Raw genomic sequence first — 18,830 nt, forward strand, 5'->3', positions numbered from 1 at the left:
CACTCAGCTTTTTTCAAAATGGTGTTTTCCAGCTGGGTATGACAACAGACCCCTTCCTTCCAGGAGAGGTAGGAACCTCCTGTACTATTTGACACAGTTCCTACATTCTGCTCAGGAACAGACACTAAAAAGGCACAAAGAGTTCATGGGTTATGCAATAGAAATGAACTGACCTCGATGCTTCAACTGCCATTGCATCGATTACCCAGTGACCCAGCCTTCCTCTGTCAATCCTCTTTCCACATCAGAAACCCCAGAACCAGAACTGACACATCTGACAGCAGTGTTACCTTCACAAGCCGCCCAGACTGGAACAGAGCCATGACTCCAAAAAAGTTCCCAAAAGCAGCATTTCTCACAAGTTTCTGAAAGGAAAAAAAAAAAAAAAAAAAAAAAGGAAGAAAGAGAAAATAGCTGAAAATCTACTTTCCTGAGAGGTTAGATTTCACATGCAGCTACATGATCAGTGGAACAAGATGGCAGGAAGATCCAGCCTTGAACACCTGACCATGGAAAGAACATACTGAAAAGCAACCCCCTGCACAATATTTAAGAACTGTCCTAGACTACCTCTTCATCACACTGACAAATCTCAACTAAAACAGGGCCAAATGACAATGTCATCAACTTCCAGTTTTTAGAAATATTTGTTATTTCATTATAGTCATTTGCTTTAAGAAGAACCCTAAAACTACAGTATACACCAAGACTTCAAAGAATAGGGAACAATTAATTTAAAGTAGCAGTTGGCAAATGTTGTCATGAGCTGACTTACTTTTTTCACTTTTTCCAGATTGTGTTTTTCTTTTATCTGTTCCAAAATGCTGCACAGTGGAATTTCCTCAAAAGCCTGCAAAACCTGAGAAGAGAGATGGAATAGCTGTTTGCAGTTCTTCCATTTCATGACATATTGGGTTAAGCTAAACTAGAGCTGAACAGTTGTTCAGCACAGCAGCAGATGTGCTGCTTTATCAGGCCAGAATAAAGACAACCAGATCAGTAAAGATGTATAGAACAGGAACTAGGCTGGGAGAGCTGGGGTTGTGCAGCCTGGAGAAGGCTCCGAGGAGATCTTAGAGCTTCTTCCAGTGCCTAAAGAGGCTCCAAGAGAGCTGCAGAGGGACTTTGGAGTCCCAGAGTGCCAGGACAAGGAGGAATGACTTCACATTGACAGAAGCTCAGTTTAGGTTAGATATTAGAAAGAAATTGTTCCCTGTGAAGGTGGTGAGGCCCTCACACAGGCTGCCCAGAGAAGCTGTGGCTGCCCCATCCCTGGAAGTGTCCAAGGCCAGGCTGGACAGGACTTGGAGCAACCTGGGATAGTGGAAGATGTCCATGCCCATGGCAGGGGGTGGAAGGAGATGATTTTTAAGGTTCCATCCAATCCAAACCATTTCTAGGATTCCATGCAAACACAAATATTGTTACTGACATTCCAGGTTTTCTCTCTGTACATGACAGATTAATAATGAGAACATTTTGCTGAAACTACCTGACCCCATAACAGAGGTAATCAAAATTTTCACCATGGGCAAGGCCCTGATCAAAGCGGGAAACACATAAGCTCTTCTGCTTTATCAAATTCTCAGGTGAGATGAGGTCAGATACCACTGGTGATCCCAATTGCTGGGAGTCTTTGCTATGTCACAGACTCAACCACTGGAGAGGAAAAAACTCTGAAGTGTTTGTTAAAGGGTTGCCCTTTCATATATCCCACATCAACAGACCAAGACCAGGAGCAAGTCAGTTTAAGAACCAGCAATAGTACTAAATGCAGAATAATTGAAAACTTGGTCAAAGTTTGTAAATTAAGGACAGTCCTTGAAGCAGGACTGAATTCTGTAGTATGAATGTGATACCGGTATAGTTCATATTTTTAAGAGTTTCTTAAGCAGAGTAGCACCATCTAAAACCACTACAGTCATCGTGAGAGCCTTCCCTCCCATGTGCACGCAGGAGCGGTCAGAAGGGAGCCCTCCAGCCTTGCACAGACAGCAAAAGGGACCCCAGGCATGGACAGAGGCTGCCGACGGCTCTGACCCGCGCTGGGAAACACTGACCTGCGCCAAGGCCAAGCTGAAGCCAGGGCGGGCGGCCTCGCGGGTGGCTCCCAGTCCCTCCACCAGCCGCTTCAGGGTGTACTTGAGCTCATCGTCCTGCAAGAGAGACCGAGCTGGGCGGTGCCTGGGCTGCTCCAAGCGCGGCCCGGCCGCCGGACCCCCGCGCCCGGCCCGTGCCCTGTCCGCACTGACGTGTTCCCAAGCGGGAGCGGAGGGATGAGCCGTGTGACCCACTGCCCGCCCGCACCCACCGCCCCTCCGGCCCCCGCCTCACCTTCTTGCCCTCCCGCAGGTGCCGCAGGAGGCTCTCAGTGGCCTCCAGCCGCACCTCCTGCTCCGGCTTGGCGATGTCCCAGAAGAAATCGAGGAAGGCGCGGCCCTGCCGAAGCACCCCGCGGGGGTCGGTCACCGCCGCGCCGCCGTCCCGCTGCTCCCGCTGCTCCATCTGCTCCCTCTCCTCCATCCCCGCCATGCCGCCACCGCTGCCGCACGTGGGGCCGCCCGCCGCTCCGCCTCTTCCGGGGCAGCGGGGCCGCCGCCGGACGGGCTCGGCCGCCGTGTGACCCGCTACCCTCAGGCCCCGGTACCTCAGCCCCACTCCCCTCAGCGCTTCCGCTCAGCCCCACTCCCTGCTCCTCTCAGCCCCACTCCCCGCTCCCCTCAGCGCACCCCGCTCCTCTCGGCCCCACTCCCCGCTCCCCTCAGCGCTTCCCGCTCCTCTCGGCCCCACTCCCTGCTCCCCTCAGCGCACCCCGCTCCTCTCAGCCCCACTCCCTGCTCCCCTCAGCGCTTCCCTGCTCCTCTCAGCCCCGCTCCCCTCAGCGCACCCCGCTCCTCTCAGCCCCACTCCCTGCTCCCCTCAGCGCTTCCCTGCTCCTCTCAGCCCCGCTCCCCTCAGCGCACCCCGCTCCTCTCAGCCCCACTCCCTGCTCCCCTCAGCGCTTCCCTGCTCCTCTCAGCCCCGCTCCCCTCAGCGCACCCCGCTCCTCTCAGCCCCACTCCCTGCTCCCCTCAGCGCTTCCCTGCTCCTCTCAGCCCCGCTCCCCTCAGCGCACCCCGCTCCTCTCAGCCCCACTCCCTGCTCCCCTCAGCGCTTCCCTGCTCCTCTCAGCCCCGCTCCCCTCAGCGCACCCCGCTCCTCTCAGCCCCACTCCCTGCTCCCCTCAGCGCTTCCCTGCTCCTCTCAGCCCCGCTCCCCTCAGCGCACCCCGCTCCTCTCAGCCCCACTCCCTGCTCCCCTCAGCGCTTCCCTGCTCCTCTCAGCCCCGCTCCCCTCAGCGCACCCCGCTCCTCTCAGCCCCACTCCCTGCTCCCCTCAGCGCTTCCCTGCTCCTCTCACCCCCGCTCCCCTCAGCGCACCCCGCTCCTCTCAGCCCCACTCCTGTCCCCTCAGCGCACCCCGCTCCTCTCAGCCCCATTCCTGTCCCTTCACACCCCTCTCCCTCAGCCCCTCATCCCACAAAACCGGATTGCTTACCCGGTGTGCCACAAGCCAATAGCCACACACTCGACGGACACATTGATTGATTATTTCACAGTTGCGCGAGCCGCGGTGCTCGGTGGTGTTCCACAAATCCAGCACACCCCCACGGGCTTTTCACACCATTATTTATACTCAGAAATTCAGAGTTAGTATCTTCCCAAGTACTGCTCATCTATTGGGGTTGATTAGTAATCTACAAGTTGTGTAACCTCAATTTCTACACATGCTGAGGGGAAGGGTCTTCACAGGGTCTTTTTAGAATTATAATGAACACAGGTCAGCTATAAGATACATGACCTTGAGTCTTTTGCTAAATTAACAGTGTATACACAGACATACATCAACATCCGAATTTCTACATCCTTAACGCTCATTGGTTCCAGGATGTCCTTGAGTAAGGGATGCTGACTGCTGCCTGCCCCATGGGTTAGGTCTCCTCTCTTGCTGAAAGTATGCAAAGATCTTACACTAAAGAACATCCCTACTTAAGATAATATTGACATATTCCACATTTTGCAACAGCCCTGCTGTAGGACTCATTCGTCCCTCCTCTGCCCCAAGGGCTCCCTGGGCTTCCCTCACCTGGTTCCCATTTCTGGCGGGAGGGTTGGATCCAGGCTGGATCCTGTCTCCGCGGGGCTCGACGGGGGCAGAGGGGCAAAGCCTGCGGAGTGAGCCGGGATCGGCGATTCGGGGTCAGGCACCCGAGGTGTGGGGACAGTCGGTTATCGTATGAGAATCTGTCATGTGGTTTTATTAAAGAACATTAAATGATGGCCTGGCAAAAGGAGACAAACCAGTTGGTGCAAACGGTATTTTTTAAGGACACTGTGAAACTCTCGGATACCGCCCGTTGTCTTAATTTGCAATAAAATCCAGCACTATCCTCCGGAGCACTGCGCAGTGCTGCTGCCCTGCCAGACACCGATGCCACCCGCGGGAGTGCAGGGAATGACCCCGGAGCAGGATCCTTCCCTGTGATCACTGTGATTCCTAGAGGATGACTGTGACACCTGGAGCAGGATGTATTTCCATGATTTCTGTGATCCCCGCCCGCAGCGACAGCGGGATGCTTGGGGAATCAGAGCCGCGGGCTGGGCTTGTATCAGCACTGGAGAGTCCAACGCTCACCGGAGGCGTTACCGCAGCCCATCCCGGGCACATCCCCGGGGGGATCCCCGAGAGATCCCGGGCACATCCACGGGCAGATCTCAGGCAGATCCGGAGCAGATCCCCAGGCAGAGCCGCGGGCAAATCCCGCACAGATCCCAGAGCAGACACCGACCAGATGCCCGGGCAGATGTCGTCCCAGAGCCGACGGGACGGAGCCGCGCGGCACATCTCCAGACAGGCAGCGGCGCGGACAGCCCCGTCACGGCGGGGAGCTGGAGGCAGGCACGGCGCGGGGCAGCCCCGGCCCGCGCGCCGCCATATATAAGCGTTGCGGGGTCCTCGGGCGCGGTCCTGTCACGCTCGCACGGGGACGAGGCCGCGGCGGCGATGGCGGATTTCGATCCCTACGACGACCGGGCCTACAGCAGCTTCGGCGGTGGCCGCGGGTAAGTGGGGCTGGGGGCAGCACTCAGGGCTCCCCCCGTAGCTGGGACGGGAGCGGGGAGCAGCGCCCCCGGCCGGGCGAGGCTGGGGCGCGGCCGCAGGGCCCGGCCTGCCCCGCTCCGTGGGGATGGCGGGCGGGGGTTGCGGAACGAGGACGCTGCCTCTGGGAACTGTTTGGGCTCGTCCTGCCCCCTGCCCGTTCTCCCCCAGAGCGCGGGAGCGCCCTTCCGCTGGCCGTGGCGGACCCGCTTTGTGCGGCGGGGTGGGGGCTGCGGGTCCCGGGGGGGGTTCCGGCCGTCCCCGCACTGCTCTGGCCAGCGCCGCAGAATTCAGGGCTGGGCGGCTCGGGAGCGCCGGCAAGAGGCGGGAGGGGGAGGGTGTCGCTGTTCCCGCCGTCCCGGAGGCGAGTGGAGGGGGGATTTAGGGAGGTGCTGGGCCAGAGCCAAGTAAGGCCCTAAGGAGCTTGTGCGGGGCCGGAGCAGGATGAGTGGAGGGAGCGTCCCTGAAGGACTGGAGCAGGGCAGGAGGCCGCAGTGCTGGCGGGACGAGACGCCTCCGGGAGCGGGCAGCGTTGTGGTGCCTGCGGCGGGAGGAAATGGGAGGGCTTTGTGGTATCTCCGCTCGAGGAGCGCTGGGAGCCGCCGTCCTGCGTTATCCGGGGCTCCGGGTGCTGACTGCAAATCCCTGATCCTTAGGAATCGGGCTTGTCTGTGTCTCTGCTGAGAGTGTTTTTAGGGGAGGAGCTGTAGAAACAATAACCAGTAACTAGAAGTTTATCTTAAATTAGGTTAGGAAGATGCAATCAAACAATTGATTTTTTTTTTTTTTGGAGGTTGATGCTGTTACAAGTTTCTGTGTGCACTGAAATAAAACAGTAGTCATGAAGCTGTGGAATAAACTTCCTTGTGAGCAAATCTTCACAAGTATATTACTGTATAATCTAATCTTCCAAGGTGTGTTTCCTGATCAAGAGTGTTCATGCCCTTTTCTGCTCTTAGGTGAATAACTTGGTTTCATTTCAGACTCTTTAGGCAGCAGGGAGGAGCTGCTGGAGTTAGAACAGCAGTAAGTTTTTTTTGTCTTTGGAAATACTCTGACACCTTAAGCTTTTCAAGCTAATTTTCATGCATTGATACCGTTTGTGTCTAATTCAGAGATGTCCCAGAGCAAGCAGATGATGTAGCCACTTGAATTTCTGTTATTTTTTTAAATTCTGTAACAAAATAACTTTGCCAGCAGCATAAAGTGGCACTTGACTCATAATAAACTCAGATATTGCTGCACAGTGTATCCTGGTCAATGTAGGCACATTCTGTGAAGTAAAAAATCCCAGTTAAAATTTTATCTGATATTCAGATTCCTGTAAGAAAACTTAAACTTGCTCTCAGGCAAGATGTGGATCCTTCTTTGGTGAACTAAAGGCATCCTGCAAATTAATAGATGTCCTTACAGATAAGAAAATGAACTTACTCTGATTCACCTGCAGTTCTAAACATCAGATACTACAAATATTAGAGTCCAATGTATACTTCTATCTAATTTATCATTATCACTATTAAGTTACTAATAGCTAATTCACAATTTAACTGGTATCTGTGTGTGTTCTATAAAGTTCTGTGATATATGCAGTGTAATGAAAACATGACTGTTCTGGAAGGTTCTGATTAAGAATCCCGTGTTAATTTAAAGTGGTTCCTGCTCAGGTACTCTAGGACTGTAGGAATAGTGTAAACTCAGCTGAGATGTAATAGTTTTTGTGGAAGTTGCATTTTGCATAACCTTTGGTGTACATAGTAAGAGAGCACAGGATTTCAGTATGACAGATGGGAAACCAGTGCCCAACAGGTTCTAACATATGTAAGTTATCTGCCTCTTTCTCATATCATCAAAATTATGGTGGAAGTCAGGATATGACTGGTGTGGTGAGATGGGATTTTGCTACACCTGAGATGTTTAGTGATGCGCTGACTAAAAGCTGAATCATAATATTCAGGAATGCAAAAGTCACTTTATTCCTGGTGAAGAATGTGGTGCTGACATTAGTGACAAAAGGCTTACTATAAGCTTTTTATGAGGTGTTTTGGAGCCTGAAATTTGACAGGAAAGCCTGCAGTTAAGCGTACTGAGGCCTAGTTGAAACTGAACATCTGTAAAGCTTCTCAGAGTTGAAAGAAAGGGAGTGTTTACCACTCCTGACATGCTGCTAGGCTGTTTATTTAGGTGTGTCTTGAAGTGCTGGGCACCTTACTAAAGGTTGAGATTCACCTGCTGAAGTGCTGGTCAGTGAAAATGGGGAGTTAGTCCTTATGCTTCTGGCAGCTTGGGTCCCATGTATTACCCATCTAGCATTAAAAGATACCTCCTAATTTTTAGGCTTGGGTAAGCTTTTTGCTGAAGACATCTGATACTTACTCCAGACATGTCGTGGGTTGCTTGAATAAATTTGGTTTGAATTTAGTGTTGTGGTCTTGGAGGGTTGACCCTGTCATCCTGCTGATCCTTATGCTGCCCCAGAAAAGCTCTGTCAGAACTCAGGTAGGCTGTTGTCTCTGCTGTGCAAAAGGTAAATCCTGAGCTTTGATCTCTAGTGAAAGGCTATTTAACTCAAATACTGGCTTTCAAAATATCCTTCATTTTGAATTTTTGGCAGATCTTTTTTTCTGGAGACATAACTAAACTTTGCAAAAGAGTAATGGGAGTTACTCAAAATGGGAGTTTAGTTGTTTTCTATCCAATATGGCCAAAGCTGTTAACTCAGCCCACAAAAGTTTAATTATGGGGGTGTTGCTAGAAGCAAGCTTTCCTCTTCAGCTTTCTGCTTTGGTTTTCTGAAAAGGAAATCAGATCATGTCTTTCAGATTCCCACAGTAAGATGACATAATTATTACCTAATTGTGTCTAAGCAAAAGTTTAGAGTGGGAAATGCAGATACTCATTCAGTACTCTGGTTTGCTTAGTTCAGATGTGTTTTCAATTATTTTTTTACTTTTGTCCTACTTTGTTGCAAATGAGAGAATCTTCTTCCAATCTCATTGTTTGGTTGCTGAAGTCAGCCGTTTTCCTTTATTTCAGTTTCAGTGTTGGAAAAACTGTAGGGAAGTATAGAAACAGCTTCTTTTTGTCTTACTATACCTGAGTTCCATAAGAAACTTGGTTTGGAACTGTTATTGACCATTTCTGTTCTTCAAATGGAAAGTAAAATACCAAAGGTATAGTTATGTATTTGATAACTAAAGCCTTAATATCAAGCTGGAGAAGAATGTTTAATTTTCTGACTTTAAAATCAGTCTGGATTGCACAGTAGGGCATGGATTTCCACACAATGCACCCCATGAAGTTCTGGTGCACTGTGGTAGAAAGGTTTGTCAGTAGCACAGAAAATCCTTTTGGGGATTGAGGGTGTGAATGTAGAAGTGGCTCAAATGCAGCTGAGTAGAGGTTGCTGATGAAAGTTGTGGTTCCAGCTCTTGCTCTCCTTCTTTCCATCTTGGCAAAGTGCTCTTTGCAGCTGTCCAGATCACCTTGTTGGTCTGGCTGAGGATTCAACTCCAGGGTGGGTTTTTAGGTGAATCAGCTCCCTGTGAGGTGACTGGCAGCACAGGGAATGTCCTGAGAATATGTAGGAGGAGGGAGTGCTCCTTTGAAACTCACCTGGGGAAATTCTGATGTTCCTGTAGGACATAAACATTAAGATTTTCTTTTTTTGGATGCAGGTTAAATGTATGGTATTTTAATAGCTGTTCCTAACACTGTACATGAGAATTAAGGACAAAGGCATGGAATTGATTCTACATGTTCTGGGATTATTTAGAACTGTAACTCAGCTTTCTTGGGGTTCCTCCTTAAAACTCAGTCTTGTGACTAAAGTTAATTCACAACTATTATAGCTTTAGTTCTCCAGTATGTTTTTGACTTGTTAATGAGACAAAGGCAGATGAGGAATATTGTCAAAAATGCTAAAATGCAAACCTGGGTGGACACTAATTAAAGATATGTAGATTGTGATTCAAGTAGATTTAGCAGCATGTTGATAGTGTTGGTGACAAACGATTCTTGCATGGAGCTGCTAAATAAGGCACAAATGATGGGCTCACCTAGGAAGAGTTAAGAAATCTTATTCAAGCTTAATGCATTATCTGATTCATTAGTAATAAAATATTTATTCTTGAATGAAAAAAAATACTGTCAAGTACCTTGCTTGCCCAGTGGAATTTTTGGCTGCATGCAACCGGCCAGAATAAAAGGAAATGATAAAATTATTTGACCTACTGGATTTTAGGGAGGACTGCAGCAATCTAATTTGTCACATTGGCAAATCCTGCTTTGGTACAGCTTGTGTTCCACCGTGGTTTTAAATGCATGGGGAGCCTCAGGGAAAGGGAACAGACACAAGCAAAGCCCAGTAGAAGGAAGGTGATAAAGGGAAGATAGAGTAGTAAGTAGATATTTCAGGTAAAGGTCAGAGATTGCTTACGTGGGACAAATGGTGTTGGAACCAGTGGTATCCTATAGTCTACAATTCCAGGAACTTTAAGTTCAGGTTGCCTTGTATATACCTTGCTCTCAAAGTTGGCCTTTGAAGATGAGGCTCTGCAGGAAGTTCACACAGATGTGTTACATTAGTACAGTAAAGAATTTAGCTGGGACAATTTATTTCCTAAGCACCCAGTGCCAAGAGTTTAACTGGTAGTGAGGGACAAGACAGGAAAAGACCACCCAGTTTACCTCTGTAATTCACAAGACAAAAGAAAACGTAAACATCCAGACAGCACAGAATTTTTTTCTGCCTCAGAACCCCTTGTTCAACCAAATTTATTTTGTGTTCAGTTCAAAGCATTCCAGTCCAGATATCTAACAATTATGGCCACAGCTTCAGACTGAGGGGAAGGTGTTTCTGTTAAGCTAAATGTTGCCGAGATAATTTGGATGATTGTGGAGTGGGTGTTGGTAATACACTGTTTAGTTAAAAGCATTGGATCCAGCTTAATTTCGGGATAAGCTGACAAACCTGTGCCATGCAAGTATTTCTTCTTTGCTATAAATTATTCTTAAAATCTGTTCTAAGATGTTGTTTTTTGGAGGTAATGTTTTTGAGCAGGGGACAGTAGAGATAACCTTACATTGCTTTCCTTAATGAATTGGGGATTGAGAAGTTCATTCATCGCCTCATTAATGAGTTCGCCTCGTAATGTATTCAGTTTCCCACTGAACTACTGCATCAGGTAATACTGGAAAGGAGTTGACCAACAGTTCAGGTGGTAGGTACAGGCAAAAAGATAGAAAAATTAACCAAAGTTGTGGGAAAATCAACTTGCAGCTAGACGTAGCACCTGAGCAGTGCTATGGATTGCACTGTGGCTGTGCTGGGAGGCAGTTCCAGAGGCACTGTGCTTTTTTCAACAGGTCTCGTGGTGGTGGCCTTGGTTCCCGCAGAAATAAAGAGCTGCCAACAGAACCCCCTTTCACAGCATATGTGGGAAATCTGCCCTTCAACACTGTCCAAGGAGACATAGATGCCATCTTCAAGGATCTCAGCATAAGGAGCGTACGACTAGTCAGAGACAAGGAAACAGACAAATTTAAAGGTGAGCGTTCAGAGTTCTTTGGTGGCAGATGAAAAACTAGTAGGAGAAAAAGTCACTTTAATAGGGAATTTCAGTCTAAAGCACAGTTTTTCTCTGTTTTATGTTGACTTATGGAGGTTTTCTTATTCACTAATATATAAATGTATAATTTGAATGAGAGTCATTGTTCCATCACCTTGAGATACAGAGTAACATGAATGAGGAGTCAATATTTGCCCTGACATAAAATAACTTTCTCAAACCTTGTCTGGTATGAATTCTACCAGAGCTGACCCACTTAAGTCCCATGACCTTAAGCATTGAGTAATTCCTTTACTTCAGAAGACTCCCCTTGCTTCAGCTCTGGGTTTTTTTTAGTAGACAGGGAGAAAAAGCAAATAGATAACCCACTCAGGCAGTTGTTTTAGAGGAAGCAAATTCAATTGCTGTGGGACTTGTCTGGTGGAAATGGACTGTATTTGTAAGTTACTTTAAGGGGTGGAAAAGGCTTACGTTGGATAACAGAGGACCTTTGAAAAGGATTAAATCCACTAAATGATGTGATGACACAAAATCACACTTCTGGCCACATAGGTATTTCAGTTTCTTGTTTAAAAACACAAGGAACAAAGTGTCAGTATTCAGCTGAATAACTGTCTGAAGGCATAGATCAGATGTAATCTATAATGAGAACTCTGTGGGAAAGGGAATTAGGCTCTTTGCATTCACAGAGTGCCCAGAGTTCTGTTTCAGGATTTGCCCCATCATTAACAGGTGCAGGTAAATGTGTTCATTGTTGATGATGATGATTGGTTTCTGAGCCATGCACATCTTGAATTTGCACATCACAACTCATGTTTAAAAGAGAAGGAAGCTATTAGCAGACATGCAGGAGGAGTAGCTTCTTACAAAGGCCTTTTAAAGTGCTATTAACTTGAGATTTGTTCCTTACAGGATTTTGTTACGTAGAGTTCGATGAGGTGGAGTCACTCAAGGAAGCTCTTACATATGATGGTGCAGTAAGTACACCTGCAATTAATTTGTGAAATCAAAGACAAGCATAAGTCTCAAACCCTTTGGCAGCCCTTATGATACATCCTGAACAGATTCTTCCATTGATTTAACAGCTTTTGGGTGACCGATCACTCCGAGTGGACATAGCAGAAGGCAGGAAACAGGATAAAGGTGGCTTTGGCTTCAGAAAAGGTGGCGGGCCGGATGACAGAGGTGACTTCCCTTTTTCTAAGTAGCTTCTTAATACAGTGGTCGTAGTTATGGCTTCTGGTGCTGACTAATGCTAAGACAAGGCATGCAAGTGAACATGAAGATTATATTGAAAGGTGAAATGTTGTATGTATATAATTACCTGTTTCTAACCAGCTGCTGCTGCTGCTCCTGAGGTGTCTAGAATTAAGCTGTGCTTTGTGTCCAAAGGCTGGATGTATTGTCACTCCTAACCCAGGAAGTGAGACCAATACCCCTAATAATGTGTTGTGTCTTGCAGAGGACAATCATAAGCCCAACAGTCTGATCTGCTACTATTTTATGATGATGTATGAAAAGTGAGTAAGCACAAATAGACAAGTGCTTATTTTGGAGTATGTCTCTTGTTCCAGTGTAGAAACATTCTTGCCTGTAGCTGAAAGTTGGTTGAACCAGACTCACCAGAGGTTTCCATTGAATGTGCATTAGAGAAATTCTTCTGACCACTTACTCTTGTTTAACTTAAACTGTTTGTTCCTGTGCAATGGAACTTGGTAGTACCAAAAGAAAAGGATTTTCCATCAGCATAACTTTGGATATTGAAGGACTGAAACATTGGTTTGGTATTCCCTTGCTCAGTCTTTCCCACAGCTTCAGACCTGAACACAATTGTGGCTTTTTTCCTAGGAATGGGAGGAGGTTCCCGAGAATCCAGAGGAGGTGGATGGGATTCCAGAGATGACTTCAATTCTGGTATCAGTATTAACACTTGTACAGATAGGAAGCCTAAAAGGCACTGAAATGTTATCATTTTCATTTGTCCCCATTACTGGTTTGATTGAATCTACTGTATGTGCCAACTTTGGACATCCTGCAGCTGTGGTGGGATTCCTCATGGGGCATCTGCCGTTGCCTTGTAACAGAGGAAAGAGTCTTGATCAAAAAGTCTATGAAATGACCCTAAATGACAGAATTCTTGTCCAGATGTAGCCTATGGTGACTGTTTTAAGCATTTCTCAAACATACAACTAAGTAAATTTCTGAATAGTAGCAGAAACAGACAGATCATGTAGGAAGACTGATATTCTGTCAGAGCAGAGGCTTTCATCTTCTTAAGGAGATGTGATGTCACTGTACATGTGTCCCTGAAGTAACTGACTTCTCTAAAGTCAGATTAGTGTCCCAAAGCACTTGTAAAAGCAAAATGTTCATTAACTTTTGGACCTGTTTTGGTAATGCAGCTGCAGCAAGTGACTGAGCTTACTGAGTGGAAGGTAGTGACTGAGCTACCGGGTTTGCTCTTAACTTCCAGTCAGTTCTAGCTATTAGAATGCAGGGTATCATTAACACAATTGCTTTTGTCCTCTGAACTCGTGGGTTTGGTCCATTTTCTGATGGGAGATGTTGGCAAGTACAACTTTGCAGTGTCTGGTCTCTGCGTGAGTGGAATGAACGATGTAGGAGAAGCAAAGTGTGCCCTTGCCCCCAGCATGGACTGGAGCGTGATGCTGGCGAGAGAAGCTTGCTGCAGCGCTGTGCTTAACCTGCCTCTGGAGCTAAGCATTCTGTGTCACAGCTTTGTACCTTCTTTGGCAGCTTCTCCAAATGTGGATGCATTTCAGCCTGATAAATGCTGGATGAGTGATTTGTGAGCCAAAAGTTTAGCATTTCAGTCTTAGCTGCTACAGAAGCTTTTCTTCTCAGGTTGTTCAGCCTTGCTTTAGATCAAGTCTTTAAAGATGGCCTGTTTGGCACTGAAGTAAGTAAGGGACAGCTCTGCAACTCTGCCAAATACTGAAGTGGAAAGGAAAATCTCAGTTGGGACCCAAACAACTTTCTCTTCCAGGCAGCTTCTGAAAATCTGAGTGTATTCCCTTTCTGTATGCTGTTAGCCTGAAGTATCTTCCTCCCACTGAAATGCAGGCAGTGGGGGCTTGGAGAGATACTCAAGGAAAATCACTGGTACAGACTGGAACTCTGGTCAGTGACGATAGTTCTTGATTTTTTTTTTTTGTGATACATAAACTGAAGAAATGCAGTCAGTTTAAAGTCTCATTTGGTTTTTTCCCCAGCTCTTTAATTAGTCTAGTAAATGCCTGGTCAGTTTATAGTACAGCTAAACAGCCTTGGGGTTTTACTTTGTTTTATAAGGACTGTGTATTTCACTACTCCCCAGCTATTTTCCCATTTGCTCTGCTCCTGCAGATTTCATGCTAAGGCTGTGTAGCCAGTGTGACGATCTGGCTATGGAAGTACTCTGAGTTCTTGTAGTGTTGTCTGTCAAGTCAGCTAATGGTGTTAACAAACTGAAGTTGCAGCTGAGGTTCATATTTTAAACAGGCTTGACCCACTCTCCAACACTCCAATAAGCCTCTAGGTGGATAAAGCACTTCCTGAACTTGGCATAGTATACTTGGTTTCAAATGGAACCCGAACAACTCCTCCAGAAGGTGCTAGAGCTCTGTGAAACAATCTGTCTGCAGACAAAGGCTCTCAGTGCATCACCTTGGACTGACAGCGGTGACTAGCAAGGTTTTCCAGTCATCCAGATAAAAGTCTAGATTAAAAACATTTCAAAATATGCTCTTTAAATTCACTGTCTTCCATCTTCAGGATTCAAAGATGATGACTTCTTGGGAGGTCGGGGTAGAGGAACCCGCCCTGGAGACCGGCGACCACCAGGTGCCTCCATGGGAAGTGGTGGCACTGGTCGCTTCAGAGATGGGCCTCCCCTTCGTGGGTCTTCCATGGACTTTAGAGAGCCAACAGAAGGTAAACTCCTACCATGTGTGATTCAGTCTTCCTGTGCAAAGGAGACTCCTGGTTTTGTTGGCAGGGTAAAGCTCCTGCCCTTGACAGGCAGATCTCACAAGTGGAATGTTTTTCCTTTCAGAGGAAAGAGCACAGCGACCCCGACTCCAGCTCAAACCTCGAACAGTCGATACTCCCCTCAATCAAGTAGCCAATCCAAACTCTGCAATCTTTGGAGGAGCCAAGCCCCGGGAGGAAGTAGTAAAAGAGCACGACTGAGTTTGGGGTTGAGAGGGAATGGGGAGGCGGGAGAAAAAGCAAGACAGTACAGAGTGACTAGCTCTGCTGGAATGTCAACCCTGCAGTTTACCATTCCTGCCATCTGGTATTTGTCCTCTTTGAAACCGAAAACACAGAGCTTGTGAATGCATGTCAGCTGTTAACAAGTGGTTTTTAGTACGTTCTTGGCTTTGCTGTATCTAGTGCCTGCTTTGTGCTGAGTTTCCCTCTTCTGTTTCCTTCCAAGCAGCACAGTTGCCAGTAGATAAGGCAGTGTGGCTGCTTCCACAAGTGTGGAGGTCTCTGGACAAAGGTGCTGCTTCACTTCTTCCTTTCTGGGTTTGTTTTACTTTAGAAGCACAGGTTAGACTTAGTTATTTCCCTGGATCGTTTCCTTTTACTTCCTCAGTGTTCCTCTTCTGACCTGCATGTCTCGTTCTGTATTGCTGTGGCTCTGAAGAGGAAAACTGAAGAGTCCAGATGAGTTGAACAGAAATTTTCAGTTCTAACTGAGTAGTGAAATACCATTTATGACAATTGGTGATAGTTGCTGTTCACAGCAGAGCCCCTTACAAAACAAAGGGGGTCAGCTGCCCTTTCACATGGGTTGTCAGGAAGGATCAATTTAATGGATGCCTTGCCTGACAAGCCTGGTGAATAGCTGGTGGAATCAGTATGGATAAAGCCTCTTCCAGCAGCCTCTTCCTGCTGGCTCTTGACTTCCAAATGGTATGATGCTACTACACCTCTGAGCTCAAGGTTAGTGCTGCAAAGCTGTGCCTGTTTGAGCACAACTGCTCACTGGCTCTTTCTGCTTACTTTTTTGGGTTTTACGTGTTTGGTAAATTTTTAAATGAAGTTTCTACAAATAAAATTGACTTTTTTATTTTTGTTGAAGGAGTGTATACTTTGCCATGCAGTATTTGACCGTCACTATCCCCTGTATTTCTTTGCCCAGTGGGGTACAGTTGTAGCACCTCAGCTTTCAGAATACTTTGAAAATGGGCAGATTAGAGATCTTTCTGCTATAGATTCTCATGCAGAAGTTTTGGTAAAAAGCATCTCCTGTTGCTGCACCTCTCTTCACTTGAAATGTTTCTTGTCAGTGTTGTGTGGGAGGAGGGAGGGGAGGCTAAAGCAAAAGGAGAAATCATTAATGTTTAAAACCAAAACCTGGTTCTACCACACTGAAGTGTGGACATGTCCAGTGTATGGGAAGAGCTTGGGCCCCTGTTGCCAGTGCTGAGAGCCTTCAGATAAACCAGCCAGCACCCCAGAGTACTTACAAGAAGAGATTGGAAGCATGGCTGCCCCACTACCAGCACCACTGCTAGTGATGAATTTATTCCCTATGGTTCCCATTTTAAGTCAGAGTCCCAGCAATTTACAGAACTACTCTTTCCTTCTTTCTGCCTTTCACTTAATCTGCTTCTGAGATAAGAACCATTTGTCTAACACTAATACTTAATTTTAAGACAGACATGCATTTGTGTGGTTGTATTCCAAACCAATAATTGATCTATTTACATCTTCAATGTGGAAAAGATTTTAAGAACAAATTCCCATATAAAAACTCACTTCTAGTCAAGACAGTTGACTTTTAAATCTAAAAACAAAGGAAAAAAAAAAAAAGAATTCCAAACACTTAACACATTCTGCTTCATAACAAAATAAATTTATGGATATGGTATTTTGTGAATGATCTTTTAAATAAAAGAAAACATTAAGTAATACTTAACATTGGTCTTTATTGAGTCTACTCTACCATGTTTCTCCCCCCCCCTCAGTTTTCAAATATTGTGTTAATTTGTCCTAGAGCCATTCTGATACAAAATAAAGGGGGGAAGAGGAAAAGATAAAGGGGAGGAATCTAATCTAAAGAGTGCTGGAGCAGTGAAGTCAAAAGTGTTTATGGGTGGAAATGAGCCCAACTTTTTTGTCCTGTGACTTCAGTGTCACTTGAGTGCATTGCTAAGGCTGCTAGGTGGGATTTGGAATTCCTGCAGCTTGCAGGTCTTGCAGCTGGTCAGGCTGTGCTCCTCCAGATGGGTGCTGCTGCCCTGTGCCCAGCACCAGGCAGGATGTATCCTTCCAGTGTGAGTACTGAGCTCTGTGGGCTTTGTGCTGAGATAGTAAATGGATCAGCTACTGCTGTTTTGCCCACTTCCTCCAACTTTTCCAACTGACCCGTTTCCCACTAGGAATAATAGTTAAGGAGGCTGTTGCCCTGTGGCTTTGAAGTGTGTGCTTACTGCAGGGTAAATTGAAAGAGATAGAGCCATGTTTTTATTGAGGAAATGAGCTCTGACCTCCCTGCTGGTTTTACTGCTTTCCATAGCCTGAAAGGATGGGAGATGTTCCTGCTTCCAGCTGCTCAGTCCACCCTCTCTTTAGACCTACTCTTACCACAGCTTGAGCAGAGTCCCAGTCCTGCTCTGGAGCCTGTGCTGGAGCTGTGTGTGCCAGTACCTGGCTGTCCTGCATGTCAGCCTGAGGAGTGCAGAAGAGCAGGGCTGGTTGAGAGTTGGTCCCCTGCAGCTCTTGCCACAGCTTATCCACAGCTGCCCTGTGAAACTGGTGCTGCTGGAAACAGGGATTTCATCACTGCATGGAGAAAAGGAACCCTGATGAGTGAGAGAGGTGGCAAACGGCTCATCTTAGTTCTGGAAGGGTTTCCCACTAGTGAATGCAGCCTGGTCCCAAAATCACTGTGTCTTTTTTTTTTTTTTTAGTAATTTTTCATATGCAAACATTCATGCATTGCATGGCTTCTTTGGAGCATTCCACACTGTTCCTCCCCTGGTGCAGGGTCAGACTCCTCCAGTCCTTTTTCTTTCCCTCCTTCAAAAATTTAGTGGATGGATGTTTTCCTATACAGAAGCTTATCAACCAGCTTGTGTCAACAGTTGACACAACTATATTTAATGTATGGATGCAGCATTTGAGTTTTGTAGGAGGAAGCAAGATTTTCTTTCCATCCCACCAGGAAAAGCAGTTGAGGTTTAACCTGTGATGCTTAACTTTACCTGCAGCTTAAAGCTAAGCCTCGCATGGTAAAGCCCAGACTGAGGAGGTACCAGCAGTGTAGCAAATGGATAATTCACTTTGCGGGTATTCATGTTCTCACTGAGTTATTTCTGGTAGCTGTGCAGAGCTTTCTTCCAGCTTAAATGTAGAAAAATAAACAAAACTGAAGGCAGGAAGGCCCCAGGCAGGTTTTGGAACTGAAGCTGAGTTTGCTTTGCTACTGTAGGAAGTGCTTTGCCATGTTACTCCAGTTTGGTTGCAGGTGGGAAAGCTGGGAGTCTGGAAGAGCTGTTGGACACTGCAGCAGTGAACAGCAGCATTTAATGTGCTGCAAAACTCTGCTGTCAACCACCAAAAAGTAATCCCCACTGAACTCCTGAGTCCAGGAATGGCCCTGGGAGAGCTCATCCCAGCACTCAGAGCAGCACCCAGTGCTGGCACGGGTGTGTTGCCGACTTGCTGGGCTGTGCGAGCCTGGAGCAGATTCTGAGGGGGCTCTTTGTGCTTGTGGCCATCAAGGTTGTTCTGACGGCTGAAGAAAGAGGTGGAGGAGTGTTCACACACTCAAATAATGGGCTGGTGATGGTAGAGTCACATTAAATTCATGCCCTCGAGTGTGGCTTACTGGCCTTCCTAAGCAACAACTTGTTCTCCTGCTGAGATGTGTTGCCACTATTCAGAGTCTCCAGTGCTGCCCATGAATTTCTGAAGTTCTGCAGGTCTCCCAGGGCTGATGATGATTGTGGCCAAGCTTGCTGTCCCAGGGCAGTTTTGGATTATACTGATATTTTTAACTTATGTCATGAATGCTGTTACAGTTTCAATCCTGAATTTAGTACATAATCTAGTAGGAGCATTTGCTACCTGTATTACTGGCTGCTGACTTGTCTTCAGAAAAGATGGTAA

The 18,830-nt window shown here is 46.8% G+C and overlaps 2 protein-coding genes across 4 annotated transcripts in view; one reads left to right on the forward strand and one right to left on the reverse strand.

Annotated features, from left to right (window-relative positions):
* Window positions 1-2,561, reverse strand: part of MYBBP1A (MYB binding protein 1a) — a 59,229-nt gene extending 56,668 nt beyond the window's left edge. The window contains exons 1-4 of one of the 2 annotated variants that reach the window (XM_032129751.1): window positions 2,335-2,561; window positions 2,061-2,156; window positions 776-859; window positions 291-365 (exon numbers count right to left, since the gene is read on the reverse strand). In XM_032129751.1, coding sequence (XP_031985642.1) covers window positions 291-365; window positions 776-859; window positions 2,061-2,156; window positions 2,335-2,532 — 453 coding nt within the window. In that variant the 5' untranslated portion in view covers window positions 2,533-2,561. Of the gene's footprint in view, window positions 1-290; window positions 366-771; window positions 860-2,060; window positions 2,157-2,334 lie in introns of those variants that run through there. The other variant, XM_032129752.1, reaches the window with a different exon arrangement.
* A 2,390-nt stretch (window positions 2,562-4,951) lies between these two features.
* EIF4H (eukaryotic translation initiation factor 4H) lies at window positions 4,952-16,635 on the forward strand. Of its 2 annotated transcripts, XM_032129716.1 has the most exons (7): window positions 4,952-5,102; window positions 10,504-10,685; window positions 11,619-11,683; window positions 11,792-11,891; window positions 12,555-12,620; window positions 14,481-14,639; window positions 14,761-16,635. In XM_032129716.1, the coding sequence occupies exons 1-7, from the start codon at window positions 5,044-5,046 to the stop codon at window positions 14,895-14,897; spliced, it is 768 nt and encodes a 255-aa protein (XP_031985607.1). In that variant the 5' UTR covers window positions 4,952-5,043; the 3' UTR covers window positions 14,898-16,635. The 2 variants fall into 2 exon arrangements, with proteins under 2 accessions (XP_031985607.1, XP_031985608.1); XM_032129717.1 differs by lacking the exon at window positions 12,555-12,620.
* Window positions 16,636-18,830: the final 2,195 nt, after the last annotated feature.

This window comes from Corvus moneduloides, chromosome 20, assembly GCF_009650955.1.
Source record: "Corvus moneduloides isolate bCorMon1 chromosome 20, bCorMon1.pri, whole genome shotgun sequence".
Lineage (NCBI taxonomy): Eukaryota > Metazoa > Chordata > Aves > Passeriformes > Corvidae > Corvus > Corvus moneduloides.